This window comes from Semicossyphus pulcher, unplaced genomic scaffold, assembly GCF_022749685.1.
Source record: "Semicossyphus pulcher isolate SPU_LCO1_2020_fin unplaced genomic scaffold, fSemPul1.0.p SCAF_14, whole genome shotgun sequence".
NCBI classification, from domain to species: domain Eukaryota; kingdom Metazoa; phylum Chordata; class Actinopteri; order Labriformes; family Labridae; genus Semicossyphus; species Semicossyphus pulcher.
In genome coordinates this window covers 17,620,178-17,638,976 of record NW_027211648.1, presented here as the reverse complement: position 1 = coordinate 17,638,976, position 18,799 = coordinate 17,620,178, and the positions used below count along the sequence as shown (strand labels likewise).

The 18,799-nt window shown below is 44.8% G+C and overlaps 1 protein-coding gene across 2 annotated transcripts; it reads right to left on the bottom strand.

The window, feature by feature from the left end:
- Nucleotides 1–177: 177 nt before the first annotated feature.
- On the bottom strand, nucleotides 178–18,572 carry LOC138591104 (zinc finger protein DPF3-like). 2 transcript variants are annotated; one of them, XM_069661618.1, is made up of 11 exons: nucleotides 18,541–18,572; nucleotides 12,125–12,285; nucleotides 10,779–10,886; nucleotides 6,829–6,956; nucleotides 5,983–6,078; nucleotides 5,251–5,311; nucleotides 4,764–4,805; nucleotides 4,159–4,299; nucleotides 3,799–3,912; nucleotides 2,888–3,680; nucleotides 178–2,112 (listed from the first exon to the last, which is right to left on the bottom strand). In XM_069661618.1, exons 1-10 carry the CDS (start codon nucleotides 18,570–18,572, stop codon nucleotides 3,520–3,522), a joined length of 1,044 nt encoding a protein of 347 aa, XP_069517719.1. In that variant the 3' UTR covers nucleotides 178–2,112; nucleotides 2,888–3,519. The 2 variants fall into 2 exon arrangements, with proteins under 2 accessions (XP_069517719.1, XP_069517720.1); XM_069661619.1 differs by having other exon boundaries at nucleotides 3,838–3,912.
- Nucleotides 18,573–18,799: the final 227 nt, after the last annotated feature.

Below are 18,799 nucleotides of genomic sequence, written 5' to 3'. Positions count from 1 at the left end.
TCGAGTGCTGTTTTTCCCCTCCTCGGCTCACAGAGTCTGAGGGTCACTCCAACCTATTGATCCAGTCTAGGAGTCTTCTGCTTATCAGCTGCCTTCTCAAAAGTCACTTGAGATCTGTCTCTGGAAAAAAAAAAAAAACCCAGCACAGAGGATAAACTTTTTTTTCCTTTATTTTTTCAGAACAATAAAAATAGTTTAACAAACAAAGACTTCTTCATTCTCTCCATTTTGACTCATATATTTACAGCTGAAGATGAAACAAAACGCCAAGTCGTGTCCATTTCATCTCCTCCTGGCTCCGATCCCACCCCGATCCTCCCTCTCCACCCCCGGCAGGCTTGACAAGAGAGTACCAGGGCCTATTGCTGTGTCTTTGACGAGGTATACAGGCTATTCAATGATTGGTGACACGTTAACTCGAAGCGGACATCACTGACTTTTGCATTTAGGAGCTTCTCCTCTTTGTTCAGAACCGCACCACTCTCAGCCTGTTCATAAACGGTAGGTAACATTAAGCAGGTTATGATTGATGACACATGCTTTCACTTACAGGCATGACTTTGGAAGATTAAAAAGACCAGTTTCACTGTGGAGACGGTACATAACTGACACGAGAGAAGAAGACGAGATAATGGAGAAGTCTCAGATCCATTCTTTGTCCGGAGGAGACAAACTGCTGTGAGGAGGGTCCCTGAGGGAAGTGAAGACGTATGGTTTGAATGCACAAGTCATACCAGACACATAGGATTAATGGTTAGCCTTGAAAACGGAGCGGCTGTCGTTACATTGCAGCGATACGAGATAATCACATGGAAGGACACAGACCTCTCACACAGTATCTGCAACCTGCGGACCTACAAGGCTTTTTGATTCGAGCACCTTCTAAATGTCATAAAGCAATTAGGCCCTCTGAAGCACTCAACGGAAATGTCACACATTACTTGAACTTACAGTTTCTGCTAACTAAGCGTGTGGATCTGAGCAGTTTCTCTAGCCACAATATTGTTTCAGATGTGTCATAGATGATTCTTGCGGTTGGTTACGGTAGATTTCAAACAGGCAGTTGAGAGGTTTTGCATTGCAAACGTGAAACCAGGTAAAATCAGCAGAGACCAGACACACAGATGAAGCTTGTTATTGCAGAGTTTTCTGAAAGCATGACTCAGCAGTTTTCCCGACTCCCTCCTGGGAGTTGATTACGATGGGATCCTTGTGTGGCGTCGTTGTCCCTCTGTGCCGACTGAATACAATCAGGTGAATCAGGGCTGAGCGGCTGAACAATCAACAGCAGAGGAAATGAAAGATGCCTGAGTAGTTGTGGCTATTGTGCACCTGATCAGGACAGAGGTATCAAGACAGTCTGAAAAAACCCAAGAAGTCGTACTAATCAATCCTTAAAGAGTTCAAACATAGAAATATTATACAACAGAGAAAAGATGCAAAAAATAAATGAGCTAAATTACTGCGACGCATTCGATGCCCAGGAAGAAGAGAGGAAACAGACAGAGGACAGAAGCAGAGAGATAAAAGCTTTGCGTCAGAGTATTAATACAGTAGTCCAGAGGTCTGCATGTAATATTGGTGGATTTGAGCACCATCTCTATGGCTGAGGGGTCAGGGGGGGTCACTGGTCCAATCAGGTTGGAGGGTCATGGCTGTCAGAGCTGGTTTCCAGTGCAGAGCGGCAGGCTGGCACAGTGATGAGGATAATGACGTCTTAGTGTCACATCGGATCACACAGCACACACACAGTCACAGAGCGGGAGCGGGCAGGCTGGGCCCCAAATGCACCCGTTGGGCACAAACAGTCCAAAGGCCGGGCCTTTAGTGTTCCCATAGTTCAGCGGAGCTCCAGCACAGTGCAGAAAGGATGAAATGAAGCTGGATCACGTTTCAAATGTTCTGAAGGGATCGATACAGATCATCAGGGGAGCTTTTGCTTCAATTAAGCCAAACGGCCCGAAGACGTGCTGGATGTCCATTCATCCATTTCAGTCCGTTATTTTAGGCCCAAATCAGGAGGGACATGAAGGCTCATTAGTATTTGAGTTAAATCCTCTTCTTCACTGGTCACCCCCTCTGCTGGGCCACATGCCAATGTGCTGAGTGCTCCTACAGTGTGGAACACATACAACATGGGTTAGACTCAACAGTAATGTCTGACAGGAGTTTACAGCCGTGCTACCTGCTCTGTGAGGCGGGGAACTAAACACTTATATACAACAGTTAGTTGCCACCAAGTAATCTGATTGGACAAGAGGCATTCCATATGTACTGATAGAGAACAACTTCACTGGGACTGTTCACTCTGTGTATCACTCCGCCTCAGCCACATGGTCTGTATACTGTTAATTAACACTACAGCAGTCCGTGTATGTCTGCATTTATCAAGCTGGTACATCTGAATCACACAGCAGTCTCTTATTTCACTGGTTGATGATAAATTAAAACAAAAATGATAGAAAACAGCTGATCTGTGGTGACCTGGAGACACAGATTGCAGGAGAATGTTTGGGTTGCTTGGCAACAAAAGTCCAGTTTCAGTTATGTTGTGGAACTAGTTGAGTTGGTGGAGCGAAAAATAATCAGTTGTTGATTGTTACTATTATTTGCCACTTGTATAACTGTATAAAAGCAATATCACAGTCAAGGTCGTGATGTTGTTCTGAATATCAGCACGGCTGTGATTTGGTTGTAAGCACACGGTTGCAGGTTGTTGCACTCCCTCTCATGTCATATTGCTTAAATATCAGCACAATGATGATGCTCACATGCTAATGTTTAGCAGGTACAATGTTTACTGAGTTAAGCATGTTAGCAGGTTAACACATGCTAATTAGCACAAAACACAGTACGGTCGAGGCTGATGGGAGACACTGTTGCTTACCTTTCTTTTAAATATATCCAAATAGACTAAATTTATAGGTTTCTTCATCTTCAAACATTTCCAGTGGCCAGTGGCAGTCCTTTCATTGGTTCCTTCATTTCATACAAGTTTAATCCAGAGTTAGAGCAGACAAAAAAAAAAAAGAGACCTTCATCGTCACAGCGACTACCGATTCAAAAACATCCAGTAGCTTACGTGTGGGTCTGCAATGACATTCAATCATCTCCAAAATGTCCCGTTTTGGAGATGATTAACTTCTTATGCCTTTAAGATTTTCAATTGTTCAAATTTTCTCCAGTGTTTTTTGTTCATAACGTTTATGCTCCTTCAGCTCCAGTGAGGGAAAAAAACAGGACAATCCTCTGTTTCGCACGGAGACCCAGTCACTTGTCAAGAAACACTGACAGTTGTTCATTGCCTTAAAAGTTAATATATATATTTATATATAAAAAGGTGTTCATAAATTATTCAACAATGTTCAGTAGATAAAATACCACTTGCATTTCTGTCCTGAAATGATCACTTTGTGCTTTCCGCAAACGAAAAAAACATTGAAAAAGAAGCAGCAGATTTTTGCCAGAGGTTAATCCTTATAAAAAAATTGTCTTTAAATCTAAAAGGTTTTTTTTTCTCTATCTGTGTCGGTTAGTTATTCCATTGCTGTTAGCGCCAGGCTCCTCCAGCTCGTCGTCCTCGAAGCCGTGAAAGGTGGAAGTGTCGCTCTCCGAGGTGGTGCCGAACAGCTCCTCTGCTCCGGCAAAGGTCCCGTCTTCCTTCTCTTCTCCTCCGCCAGCTGGAAAACAGGAGAGGAGGGGGGCAGAGTCAGGTGAGGGATGATAAGCTAGAGCGACCATTACACTTTAAAAGGTGTGTTTTATGTGTGCATTATACTTTGGGGTGTGTGGACTCACTTGTGCATCGGCAGGCTGAGAAGGGAGACGCAGATTTACCCGTTTTCTTGTTCGAGCCCTGGCATTTGTTACAGTAGTTGTTGGGAATGCTGGTCCCACCTGGACCCTTTGGACCTGCACGGAAACAAACAAAAAACTAACATTTATGGGGTGATGAATTTTACCCTGGGTAAGAATGGGCAGCTCAAACGTTTGTTACTCAAAACCTTCCTAATGCAAATATTGAATATGATTCTTTTCTGTCTGTTTTATTAAACAAAGAAGCAGTATCTTCATATTAGTACATGATGGTGAATGAATGTTTGTGTGATTAAATCAAACATAATATATTACATTCAGCGGTGCAGTTTGACTTCTTACGTTTGTGTCTGTCGGTCTGTTGCGCAGACGGGGTTCTGGGCGCCACAGCGCTCCTCTCTCCCGCTCGTTCCTCCTCTGCCAGGTGGGAATGGGTGTAGTGGTAGCTTAGTCCGGTACGGTTCCTGTAGCGCTTTGTACAGACTGCAACAGAGGCCACATGATCAGTCTCTCTCTGACTCGTAGCATTTCAGTATCTAAAATTACATTGGCCTCACATCAGCTGACATTTTATTTGCACTTTTCTGACTACTTGTGTAAGGTTAATAATGCCTTTGAGTTACAAAGCAGCATAACTGAAAACATCAACATGCAGTTTGTAAATCTGCAGAACATGCAGCCTGATTATCTCAACAAGAACAGAAAATAAACAGGTCTCATGGTGCTAACTATTTTTCTTCTGACTCCAATAGGTTAAAAAAGGAAGCACTTCAGGGTCTGATTACAATAGTCACTCAAAATAAAAAACAAACACAGACAACATAATAACCACGTCTCAGTTTCACAGCACCGAGGGCTCTTAGAAAAGGAGGACGGGCTAAATCAATAATCACAGCACGCGCGACACAACCACTCAACAGTCACAAAGAGTCAACAAGCCAGGGTACCTGAGGTCGAAGATTTCGAGTTCGGCTTTTGTTTGTATCTGTCTGAAAAAGAGGCAAAGCAAAGAGGGAAACAGCATGACAATGTGTCTTTGAAGACAAGTAGAACCTAACACCCCCCTTACTGCTTTTTCCACATGCAACTTGCATGTAAAGAAAAGTCGAGGCCACTGTGACACCAGTGCACCTCTTTACATCCTGTGGTTCCATTTCTCAAAGGTGAGTTGGTGAGAGAGTTGAAGTGTGTCAAACTTTGCCATGACAGTGTTTGTACATAACTTCTTGACTAATCAGTCGACAGCACTCTTTTATTAAAAGAAATAGCAAAAAATGCTCTAAAGAAATTTAAAAATTTTAAGTATATGAACAAAAAATAAATGATTTACATGCAGTATGTAAAGAACTAGGGCTTGTATTATAAGAAAAGCTCAATAAATCAGAGATTGTATTGACACTGCCCTTTTATGATCTGAGTGATATCTCTACTTACTGTCACAGACATATGGCTTATCATTGTCCAGGTCAGTCCTCCTGCGGCCTGAACCCCGACCCTGAGGAAAACATCAAGACACTGTAACTATCTGAACACATTCTTTGCCCAGAGCCTTCCCACCTGCACATATAACCTGCTGCCTGACGTGTGCATCACTGGTTCGTATACAAAAGCTACTCCCTATGCAAAACAAATCATACTGAATTTAAAGCTCCTGTGAGCCGGTTACAAAACTCTATATGGCCTAAATAAGCAAACCAGACCATCAGCGACAACACTGATTATTTCTATATAGTTATTTTTAATGCCTGAAACAGCTGGTGGGGGGGTAGGTGTCAGACGAAGCGATTAACTGCACGCTGCCTTTTTTTACATTTTCAAGCGCAAACATTTAAAGTGAGTGATACATGTGACTGTTTAAGAAAGCAGGATGAGATTTTTTTGTTAAAAAACACCACTTAAGCATGTGCAGGACAAAGTCAGAGATAAGAGCTTTGTCCACAGGGGGCGCCAAAATCAACACAAACTGAAAGCTCCTCACAGGAGCTTTAAAGTGACTAATTGTGATAAAGGTAGAATAGGAACACTTATGACAGAAATCAAGCTAATGTTAACATGTTTTAAATAGAAGCAAAGCTGTTGAAGAAACTGGCTGAAAATACAATCCTTTTGGAGCCACATTACAGGAAACTTATTAACTTGATAACTGAAGACCACTTGGTCACTTACTCTTCCTTTGCCCCGATGTCTCCTCTTGGGAGTGTCCACCTCGTAGTCATCATCATCATTGAAAGCATCCTCTGCTGCGTCGGCCTCCAAAACCCTCTGAGACACCGCGACAGAAAGAGCGGACACACCGATTCAATACTGAGCTCTGATTAAAGTACAAGCTCTCAAAACACACTGAGAAGCAACAACTGAGAAGAAATAAAAGACAGTTTTAGTTGTCAATACAACCTGTAAACAGATGTAGTGTATATTCTGTTTTTCTAATTAGTGTTTTATAAATGGCTCATCCATGTTGACACAATTTTTTTAACAGCAATTTGTATAGCAAAGGAAGGAGCTCTCTCTTCCTGTACGTCCTTCCTGTAATTATACATGTGTGTGTGTGTGTGTGGTAGAAGGTGTGATTCTGAGATGGGACTGCTTCTGACTTCCAGCGAGAGACGACACAGATCAACGGTGTAACAGAGCTTCACATTACTCATTATGATTACCGTATGTAATAACCAATAAATATTAATTAAAAGTTAGTCCACTCAGTGAGGCGGCAGTGAGCTAACGAGCCCTGCAGGTCAGCTGGAAAAAATTGGCAAGCTGCCATGACAACTAGTTGGGGCACAACACTTCACTCTCAGTGCCAGAGCTCTCAATCGTTTGAGTGATGTCGCTGAACATTTACATTTTAAACGTTTTGCTGACTCTACCTGTCTGTGAGGGTTTGAGTGTGTGGAGCTGCTAATTAATTGCCCTTTGTTTGGATCAATAACGTCTGAACTGAACTAATAACAAACACATACATTCACAGACAGTGAAGTGTTTAAGACAACCTTGCAACCAGACTGAGCTCACCTGGATCTCCAGCAGGCTCTCCTCGTCGTTCTTAGAGTTGTTCCTCTTGTCGAGACCCTCTCCTCGCAGCAGAGCCTCCAGCGTGGTGCTCTGATTGGGCAACGTGTCCTTGGACATGAGGCCGCCATCTGTACAGAGACAAAACAGGCAACACATGATGGAAAAGATATTAGTGGAAACAATGAAAGCTGTATATTAATAACGAGCTGCAGTTTGCTACAGACCTCCTCTAGCATGTGCTGCTTTTTCTATAAACAGGTATAATTGTAATAAAACAATCAGCAACCTCTGACGTCAGTGAGCAGCTTTCTCACACCATCTCTTTATTACGTCTCTCCTCTTCCCGTCACACTAGTCATAATAAAAGCATGTGGCAAATAGCTGGAGCATTTGTTTGTTATAGAGGCTGTCATTTTTTTTTTGCTTGAGACAGAAGGTGTCATCACAAATATTTTTGCAGCACCATATCACAAAACTGGAGTTACTGCATTGCAGCTGAATGCCTCTGTTAAACATAAGTTGTCAATTTGCATTCATGTCTGTCCTAACTCAAAATATATGTTTTAAAGTGAGCATCCAAGATTAATGTCACCAATTCACTATCTGAGCAAATGTGAAATATGTGCACAATCTCCTCTTCTGCCTCCTGAAGCTCGGAAGCTCTGAAACACTGTCAAGAACGGTAGACATCAAGACATCATATTTCTCTCATATTAGCTTCTCTGCTCTGACTCCCTGCAAAGTTTTTAATGGAATTTTAAGTCCTTTCTGCTCACCTGCAGAGCTTTTAATGGTCAGCAGCCTCCTCTTTAAGAGCTCATAGTGCCCTATTACCCCGCTAGAATATTGTGCTGGTAGGTACCACAGCACTGCTTGTGGTACCTGAAGTCTTTAAAGCCCCTTATACACTGCCAGTTCAAAGCGGGATTATTACACCTCTGTTACGTTTTGTTTTCTATGTTAAATGCACAGAGGAGGAATGGTGGGGTGAAGTCATTCGGTAGAAACAGAAGCCGCTTTTCCACTGGTCAAAAAACTCACTAACACAGATTTTTTGCCTCATGGGAAAGGCTGCAATCGGTATTCAGACCCGGGTCAAGTGATTGCAGTAGACCAGGGTTATTATCCCCTCTCCTCCGATCAGCATTGATGGGAACACAAAACTTGTGTCAACACGTTAATCTCCGCCCCCCTTTCCAGCGCGATGCTATGCTCCGTCGGTAACCTCTGCGACTCCTTGCTATCTCAGCTACAAATTCTGCCCGTCTCCGTCCGAGCAGCGCTCGAACATCGTTCCAAATTTGCTGTAACATCTTCACTGTTTACTAACCCTGTCTCTGGCGCGTTTGTGACATCAGACGGTGACAAAGCAGAAAAGACAGGAGTATACTCCACTGGCAACGGGAACAGAGACAATTGGCATCTATAAGCGGGTCTTCCCGGGTCTGAAAAACCTGCGTCAACACGGTAATTTCGGTGGGAAAGGGGTAAGAGACGAAACTGCGTCCGTATAAACGGCGGAGGCAGCAGGACAGAAGAGCGCAGTGTGTGACTCTGTTAAGCACGCGCTTTGTTTGTTTACACCTCGCGCACGTTTTGCTTCCGCAAAGCAGGAGCACTGTAAAAACACACAATGGGGCGGCTTGGTGTTGCTTGGTGGCGGAACCGCAATGAAAAAAGGGTTTATGAGTGGTACGGGAGGCAGAGCCTTCAATTATCCCCTCTGCCTTTGAATCGTTTACCAGGGTCCAGGAGGCTAACATGCTAAGAGTATACCTAAAGCTTATAGTTTAGCTTATAAGCTTATAGTCAGGCTGTATGCATTTTTGTCCCTGTGTGCATGTCACTAACTTGCAATAACTAGCGGTTTCTGTGCGCTCTCTGTGTTCTGTCATTGTTGTGAACTGCCCACCACCATTGCCTTTCTAACTGTCACTGCTACTAACTTTATTATTATAGCTGTGATTGCTATTATAAGTCTAATCTCTTTGACAGACATAAAAAATAATAACTATGATAGTAAGTCACCCTATCTGCCTAACTAACAAAATAACTGAATTATAGTGTTGAATAACAGCCACAGACAGACAACTAAATAACAATTCCTGCAGCCTCGGCTGTCGCTGGCGCAGAGGCCTAAAAATGTTGTTGTGATTCAGAGAATGCATTGTGATTGGTGAGCTGTCAATAATGCTGCACTGTGCAGACGTTAGGCTGACTTCTTCCACAGGAATCTCCGGAGGCACGTTGCAGTTAAATAGCTTATCACTTTAACCTGAACACATCATGCAGATCTCCTCTCCTTCTGTGAGCTGAAGATCTAAACAAACAGTGTAGGAGGCAAGCAGGTTGAGCCGACAAAGAGAACAAACAAAAGCTTTGACAGTCAGTTGGAAATCTTATTTACACAATCTCTTCTCCTCAGAAAGCCTCGTGGTCATACAGTTGCTTTGAGGATGTGTGAAAAGAGGACACACTTCAAAGCCCCCGGACTCCAGCTTTCCATGAGCCCTTCATCTTAGCACTGCGCTCACTAGAAAGACTTCTGCAGAATATTGAGCATGAAGTGCAGAAGCACCAGAAGACTGCAAAGGTAAGAGGCAGGTACAGGAGGTAGGCGTTACAAGCAGATACAACGAGCTCCTCTAAAATGAGTCCTCCGCCATGCGGCGGCAGCCCCTCACCATTGTGTCTGCACACGTTGACTTTCAACTCTCCGCGACGAGACAGACCCCCCCCCCCTCCCCTCCCCTCCCTCTCTCTCTCTCAACCCATGGGAGCTGGGGGGGCTAAAAATAGAGCCGGCAGCAGCCTGCAGCACGGAGCTGATTCTGCATGCAGCCCCAGACTCTAGCACAGCATCAGTTAGACAGCCAGCCGAGGCAGCGAGACAGACTCTGGCTGCTGCCCTGTGTTGGCCACCTCTGGCCAGCTGCACAACGTGCTCCGTATAAGAGACGCCAGGTTATATCAGGACACATCTCCCCTCCGCTGGGCACGCAGAGACAGCACATAAATCCACTGTTGCTGGAGAAGGGAAGGGACAGCGGGGTGGTGGCGGCGGGGTCTAGCGAGCTCAGTGGAAACAATAGGCTACAATTGGATGTTTGGGAAACAAAGGCTCGGTTCATATGCTGGCTCTCCATCTTGCTTTCTCCTTCCAGGCCCTCTCTCTTATTTTCTCAACTCAAACATTTGTGCAATGCAGAAACACATTTGAACTACAGCATCATGATTGTGAATCTTTCTATGAAAACATGGATTTCCTATAAAAACATGACAAAAGCAAGATTCTCTCTCTTGTCATGTTCACTCCTGCGGGTAGTGTAACATCCCAGTGGGCATGCAAGCCTTGGGCACAGAATGGACCAGTTACTTGAGCTCAGTAGCTCTGCCTACAAACACACACACTCACGCAGACTGCATGGCAGACTACGGGGAGAGATGGAGAGATGAAAGAGTTGCCAGAGAGAAAGAGACAAACCCAATCAGCGAGGGAGGTGGTGAGGAGAAAATAAGAGAGGGAGAACAGAAGAGAGGGTAAATGTGTTGAGTGAGCTGTTTCAAGTGGCGACCAGAGAAGCCAAACTCCATTCCATAACATTTATTAAATACTGTCTGCAGTGGCCGGACTCTGTCTCGCTGCTCCCAGCAGTGGTAAATCTAATTACATGTTCTACTTCTCACAAAACAAGTTTACAAGCCGGAGTGAACACAGCCACATTTCATCCTCTGAAAAATGACTGGCAGCCTGTTCTGCTCAGTGCGCCGAAACAGAGCGAGATGCTTTTAGCCAGATTATTCCAGATCATCACCAGTAATCACATGAGCTGAAGGAGCTGGTGGAGGTGGGCGGGAGACGGGTGGGGAGGGACGGCTGAGCGGATGAAGGAAACCGAGAGGAGCAGAAAGCGACAGGCAGGTGGTTTGTGGAGGCTGCGGGATCTTACCGAGCTGGAGGCCGTAGATGCCGAGGCGGGGATCTGTGGCGTTGTGCAGCCGTCTCTTCTTCCTCCAGCAGCGGGCGGGGTATGTGTACATCTGCCCGGCTGCAACCCCTGCACGACAACACTTGTTAAAGCATTTTTGCCCTTTACAGATACAGAATCAGCTTAAAGACTTGAAGATCTTAACAGCTTTGACTCAAATTTTAAAGCCGATTACATATATGTTTTGTGTTTTTACAATTTGTCCAGCATTACTGAGATTCACACAATGAGTCGCTCAAAAACAGTAGTTAATTGACAGAAAACTAATGTTTTAATGATTCATAAAGCGAGGCTGTGAGGCTGTAATGAAACACTGCGGTGCTTTAAGACAAATGTGAAAGTCAGCATGCTAACATGTTTGTAACCTGCTGATGTTTAGAGGGCAGAATACTTGGGATGCACGGTATCGCCAATGGCAGATTATGGCTTGAAAATTACATATGGACATCTGCAGATATGTCATTTTTCTGCCGATATTTTCCGCCTTTAATTCTGCCTAAATGCTCGATGATTCCCTAAAAAAGCTTGACGTAACGCTACGACATTGACTTGGTGCAAGTGTGCGCACCCACTGCCTGCACCACCCCTCTTCTGTCAAGCGTGAAGAAGAGATCAAGACATCTGCGGTATAGCAGTTTTTCAAGGTTGATTTCATTTCATGTATTTGTTCTGTGCAATAGGTAAAATTTGCCCTAGTTGTGGCTGTTGTCAGGATCATCCAAGCCTGTCTAAGTTGTATGACTATTACAGTTTTATTTAAAAGAAAATGTTACAAACATAAAAATATGGCCTTTTGTACATAATCTAAGTTTCAGTAGTTTTCTTATATTGCCCATTGAATGTGCACATTTTAAAAGCACTGTATTATTATATTATTATATTAGTTCTGCATCTGTCAGTGGGCCACTACAATTAGAGTAGGCATGATATCAATTTCACTACAGGAGAGACTTGATGTTCTCTGCAATTAGGTGGATCATGTGCCTAATATATCGGTATCAAAATCGGCAATCTGCAAAAATTGTTGGAAAATATCGGCATATTGGGTCGGCAAAAAATCCAGTGTCGTGCATCCCTACATAATACTGACCTTGTTACTTATCTTAGTGTGGCGTGTTAGCTTGCTGAGATTGCTATGATGCTAATGATTGATGGATTAAACACAAAACTATTTGCAACCCTGACATAATGCAGATGCAGACATTCATTTTACAAGCTGAATGGATCCAAGGCACTCTCACTAAAACATGTCTGTATGTGTTCGTGTGTGTGTGTGTGTGTGTGTGCGTGTGTGTGTGTTTGCACACCAGGGCTGCGGTGGTGTCGCTCCATCCAGATGTAGCAGTTGTTCTGGGCCACGCCGGTTTGCGAGTCCAGGAATGGCAGGCGGACGCTGCGTTCGGCACACAGGCGGGCATTGTAGCTGCGGCACTGCTCAATGGCGTCCTTATAGAACTGGTCGCCCAACCTGTGTGGAGCAGACAAGGTCAGTGACACTGTGCGATGTGGAGACGCTGATGCAGCAGCTGGTCCATGATGTGATTGTATTAGCAGAATCTCTGATATGGAGATTATCCTTTTCATCATGTATGAATGCTTTGATAATGGCCTGTTGCTTCGCTGGCCACAGATCATTAAATCAGCTCCAAGATTTGTGTTCAAGTCCCTGAGAAACTCTCCACAGCCCACATAATGCCGTTAACGTCTGTTCAAACTTCTAATCAGCACTCTTCAATGTAATATCAAACTGACAGGCCGGCTCCTCTCTCCTCTTACAGCTTGCCGTCGGGAAGAATTTGTGTGAAAAAAATAAAAAGGAAACCCAGTTACAAGAGAGCAACGACTCCGCTGCTCCCACTCCTCAAGTTAAACATATTATTACCTCTGTGGGCTCCGAGTCTGATCTGATTTCAGATAGGCTGTGACTCAGTTTCTGGCGCTGCCTGACTCAGATCATCACAACAACAGAAAAATTTGGGGTCTGAGATGGAGTCAGTCAAGACTGTCACACTTTAGTTCCACTTTTCTTAGCGCCACTGAGATTTTGGCAGTCCCTCAGGGTTTCAACGTTAATATTCAGAGTGAAATGGGGGAGGATATTTCACATTCAAGCCCTCCATCGCTGCCACACGCCTGGTATGGTAATTAGCCTACTTAATTAATCTCAGCAGAGTGCCTAGCACAAGGGCAGGTTATAATTTGACTATATCAAAGATGGGGGTAAACGCAGCAGCTCGGAAATCACAGCAAGGTACTTATGTGATTTCTCCAGTCTGCTGTTAAATCACAGGTTAAACAGGGCAAATAGGAGCTACTGGTTCTTCTAGTATGAGCATCACCACGTCTGGATAATGAAGTTCCTGCATGTGTTCTCAATTACAACATTAGGAAGACGGCCATTTTGAAGGCAAAACTAATGAGCTGCGGGCTGAGAGTGGAGCTGGGAATCTTTAACTAGAGGCAGAGGAGGTGGGAGCCCGAGTCTTCCAGAGCCTTCTCTCTCCGTCTGCCTCTTCAGCACACAAACAACGAGCAGTGTTAGGATCGCCGTCCCGCACAAAGCCCACTGCTCTGCGGTTCAGACAAAGCCACACAGTGTGCGTGTGTGAGTGTGTGTGAGGCTTCTGGGAACGAGAGGCTTCGTGTCAGTGTGACTGAGAAGAGTAAACAGTCACAGGTACAGAGCGGGTGCAGGCAGGGGTGGAAAGGTGTGAGAAAGAAAGAGATGAGGGGGAGAGGAGAATAAAAGCAACAAGACACGGGGTTCAAAAAGCCACGACAGTGAGACAGAAGGTTAAAGCTAATGAGCAGATCATTACGATTAACTACAGGACTTTTTCTTTCTCGTGTTGCAATCCTGCCAAGATAGTGTCGTTATTGTAGCTAATTATTATTTCCTTATTAGAACCGGCCTCATAAAAGATGTCAAACAGTGTATTTTGGCACATAAAAAGTCAAGAAAACACAGATTTCTTAGATAAACCGGCCCTTTCTCACACGTTAAAATGCAGGAATTTTTACAAGAGGAATCGCCGTGGATTTACTCAAAACAGATTGCCAACAAAGCTACACACACAAGCTCAAAGGTACGACATCAACATCCAGTAGCAGGATCGAGGAACGGCACACAAATGTGGGATAACATGTCTGAACTGCACGGCGTTTCCAGCAGTAAGTCAACATCAGACTAACCTGCTTTGCTGCCATTCCTCGATATCATTGCACAGCTCCGATGGGACGCAGTGTGACATATCAGTTTACTAAAAGCACACCAGCTGTAAATGCTCCCTGAAGTCTGCTTTGAGTGCATGCTCAAAGGGCACGCACCGTACAGCGCCAAGAAGCTCCCGAGATTACTCGAGCTGAACAAACCAAGAGAAGATGACGGCAATTTGTCTAAAGTGAAAATGAGCCGGAGCTTTGAGGGAAGAAGAAACGAGGGGAGAAAGTCTTTCTGGTGGGCGCTCGCCGTCTGTGTGAGAAAACGCTCTCCATCAGGGGCCCGCCACCACCGAGGAGCAGGTGCTGTGGCTTAGGTGAGAGATGTTCCTGACACTTGTAATGAGTGACAAGACCCACACCACCGACCCCCGACGACACAGGAGGGGAGAGTGAGTCACACCGACACACAGACAACCCACACGTATGTAGACACTTTCAACTTCTCCCCTCCTGTCTTTTCATTCCAGTTCTTTAAAACTTGGGTCTCATTTTTATAGTTTTGCCCCCCACTCTTTCCCAGCTGTCATTGGGCGAGAGGCGGGTCACACCCTGGACTGATCGCCAGTCAATCACAACGCTGACACATAAAGACAGACAACCTTTCACGCTCACACCTACCGACAATTCAGAGCCACCAGTGAACCTAACGAGCATGTCTTTGGAATGTAGGAAGAAGCCGGAGTACCCGGTGGGAACCCACACATGCACGTGGAGAACATACAAACTCCACACAGAAAGGCCCACGCCGTCCAAACCGGGATTCAAACTAGGAACCTTCTAGCTGTGAGGCGACAGCGCAACCGTTAGCGCTGCTGGTGGTGCGGTGGTGCAAGTGTGCAGCCCCCAAAAGAAATCTATTCTGACCAAATGAAATGACTGAATGGCTTACCTGCCTGTACCTTCCTCCCTGCACGCGCTCTGTCCATGCACTCCATGGAGCATCATTCCTCAAGCAAAAGCTAGCAGCTCGTTGTACGTATTAAGGAGGCAGTGCACGTTACAACATTTGGAAGGAGCGGCCTTGGCTTTTTCTTGGTTCGACTCTTTGAAAAACCAGCTTACTAATGCTAGTTTCCCCAAGGTTAATAACACGAGCAATCTGACGATAAAACAGATTTCAAACCAACTGATAAACACTTTCAGGTTCAGCTATGAAACACTGTTTACTGTACAAAGACAAGGGTGCTATTGAGCTGGTTTATTACCATCATCTTAAGAGCTCTCACTTTCAGTTTCACCTTCAAGTAAAGTGGTCTAGATCAGAGTTTCCAAGCCCTGTTTGGTTGGTCAATCCTTAAAATGAAACAAGATCTATCTACATAAAAACTGAGTAACATATTTATCCACAAAAGGGAAGATTTTCATGGGAAGTTTTGGGGACAAAACATGAGTAGAACACTGTGATGCTTTTGTCTTGCGTATATCATCTTGAAAGCCCTGAAATGTATCATGCGACCCCATGAGGGGTCCCACTAGAGATAGATGATTTCAATCTAAACTGTCAGCTTGTTTGCAAACTGACTGCTTGACTGTGTCTTCAAATTGTTACCAGATCTCAGTAACTACTTTTATGAATCCACTTCAAACAACACTGGAAAAATAAGACTCAAGCTAAACCGGAATCATCCTTTCAAGAGAGCCGAACCACAAACACTCGTGTGCTTCGCAGGGCTCAGAAAGGTGCCTCAGAGGTATGTGCTACACATCCTCAATATCTTCCAGCTGAGTAGAGAAGGTGAGCGTGTGCATGGGGGCGAGGAACAAAAGCAAATCTTGTGGCCAGTGGGGCCTCCGCTATCAGCGTGTTCCTGTCAACGGTTTGTCGCGTCACATGGCTGCGTCCGTAACGTGAGCATGTGTCAACACACATTTTGCACGCCTGATGACAAAATGTAGTTTGCAGGAGAGCAGCTTACAGAGGATAAGTGATCTGCAGTCATGACAAACTCCTGCGTCTACTTCAAAATGGTCCAGCACTCAGGAGAACCGACTGAGGTGAAAAATAAATGAGGAGGAACACAAGTTGAGTCTTTCCAGCTCTGATCAGGAGGTTTGAAATTTGCAGGTGCACTGCTCCTTCACAGGAAGCTACAGCTACCACATAACAAGAGAGGGGGAGGAGGAGGAGGAGGAGGAGGAGGAGGAGGAGGAGGAGGAGGAGGAAGAGGAGGAGGAAGAAGAGGAGGAGGAGGAGGAGGAGGGCCTACACAGTGACTGCATCCTGACAACAACCTCTGATTACACCAATCAGAGGAACACAGTCTGGTTGAGGGCAGGAGTAAAACCAGACCATACACCTCCACACTGCAGTGCCAATAAACAGCAGGCCTGACTCACTCAAAGTCTACCCAACACCACTGACAAGCTAGCTGACGTATGGAGGACGAATCTCGCCGATGTAATGTCAGGAGAGCTGTGGAAGATGTGTCCGACCCGCAGAAAAACTCCAGCTGTGGTTCCAATTTTAATAAGCAGCTCCTTTATTAATCAAAAAAACTCCAGACTCCATTTTAATCAGCGGATTGTGGAGATTACTGTCCTCCCCTGCTCATAGGAGGGACAGACCTCACACAGACGTGCTGCAGCTCCATCCGCCGCCGCCGCCGCCACACTTCTACAACAAAGTCAAAGCGGCGTTTCATTTCCCCAAAGTGAATCATCTTAATACAAAAAAAAAAAAGGTCAAACTGGTCCACGGGAGCGACATCCAATTAGTGTCAAGTGTGACTAATTATAATCTGACAAACGTGTGAAATGAAGTCAGAAACCCAAGACAGAAGCTAATTATAGCACCCTGAAACACTTCATTAAGCACAGTTTATAGCAAGGAGACATTCCACGTCTGAATGCTAAAACATGAGCGAGATGAAACAGCAGCCTGACAGCAGACACACAATGAGGCTTGTCGAGACACAAGAGAGGGGAAATAGTCCATCAAGGAAATAATAATAACAATCCTGATTTAAAAAATACAGATACATGGTGAGAGGATGGAAGGTGCTGTAAGTAAATATTATTAATTTAGCAATTTAACATCAAGTGCTTCACTTAGCTGTTCAGGTGGCTGTATTGGTGATTGTTTTGGGTCATTTCCAGCAGGGAAACTGTGCAGCAGGGCGTTGCACAAAAAGTGCAACTAATACAGATTTAACTGAAATAAATGTAGCACCATTTAGAGCATGATGCAAGACGTTAGCAGATTAGGGTTTTCTTGCTAAGTGCCTCTACACCACCTACTACCATTTGTTTGTTAGAGGTAAATAGACCCCAAACTGGACACAAAATTAACCTCCGCAAGTGCCCAATCAGGTGTCACACACATCATCCTGCATCTACTTCTATGTGTAGTAACCATGCAACGATAACAATGGCAACAGTGAAGGTGATGTGCAAGGTGTTGTGTGGGGTCCACTCCTCGTGCTCGCCGTCCACGGAGATGCCAGGGTACCTCTGTGGAGGAGCAGATGGTTCTCCTGCTTGTGCCCAACACTTCCTCTCTGTCGGAGCATCTCTCTGACAGATGGGCCCAGGATCCTGGACCAAGCTAATCTCCAGCACTCCTCCACTTAAAGGCACAGTGGAGAGCTCTGCTGCTCTGCTCTATACCTCCACAGTAGTCCCACAGACAGAGAGAGCCATGATGGTGAGAACACACATCAATACAGGCTGAACGCGTCTGTCACGTAGAACTGAACGTGCGTGTCACTACATGTTAAATTATTGTGGAGTTTTGATATAAAATGACAAGAAACGGGAGGGTAATTCTGTCTAACTTGCTGAAAACGTTAACCAGTAGAAAAGGTGAAACAATACAGAAGAACAAAGGAGAAATGGAGGAAAAGGTGGAGCATTCTTTTGAAGTTAGGGGATAAAAATGATCATTGCACGCGCTGTTTAAGCACGAGGTGACAGTCTACTTCCAACGGTTGACTCAAATTGCTGTCACTTTTGTCGTTTTCGCCAGCAAGCATGCAAATAGGCTACAAAATGCCTCCTCCCTTGCTTTACCGGGTCCTGACCACGTCTGCGCTCGGAGGAGCCAAAGTTGACATGTCGACAATTCACACTAACTATAAACGACTTTCGGAATGTCAGACGATATTCCGCCGCTGTGCCTGGCCGAGCAAGAAGAAAATCGGCTTTTAATTATTCGGAGCAGCGCAAAGGCACGCTGTCGACAGTTTTCAAATAAATTTACAGCCCAGGAAAGACGACACTCCGTTGTGTTGAATGCATAACCGTGTGGAGGAAAAGCTCGTCTAATGCAGTCAAAATGTCAGGCAGCCTTTCGCACATGTTAAAGACTAAATGTTAAAATCTTATGGAATAAAAGAACTATACGAGGCTACTTTGCCATGCAAGAAGTACACAAAATGAATTTGGACAGCTTAATCTGTCACATGCAGACGGCTGGAAATCACATGCACGAACAGCCGGTTTTAATGTTCAAGTTGGCATCAAAGTAATTATCAACAATTTCCTAAATGTCTAAATTACTTACGCTTTTAGTGGATTCTGAATGACAGCCGCCATTTTGCTACAATGTAACGCAATATCGGCGTCTTGCAGTTCTGAGGGAAACCTACGGCAATTGACCAATCAGAGCTCGGGGTGAATTCGTGGACCAATACATCTGCGGCATACACGGATGGGGCGTGGCCTCCTGGGGTAAACTGTCAAAATTATTTTAAAGGGTTTTCCCTTGTATTTATATTGTACACTGAAACTGAATAACAATACTTTTAAAGAGACCCTCACTT

Excerpts from the sequence above, each read along its gene's own strand:
- LOC138591104 (XM_069661618.1), bottom strand. The coding sequence starts at position 18,572 with ATGGCGGCTGTCATTCAGAATCCACTAAAAGC. Across the intron at positions 4,806-5,250 it reads TAAGCCATATGTCTGTGACA|ACAGATACAAACAAAAGCCG; the intron begins GTAAGTAGAGAT and ends CCTCTTTTTCAG. Across the intron at positions 3,681-3,798 it reads CTCAGCCTGCCGATGCACAA|CTGGCGGAGGAGAAGAGAAG; the intron begins GTGAGTCCACAC and ends CCTGTTTTCCAG.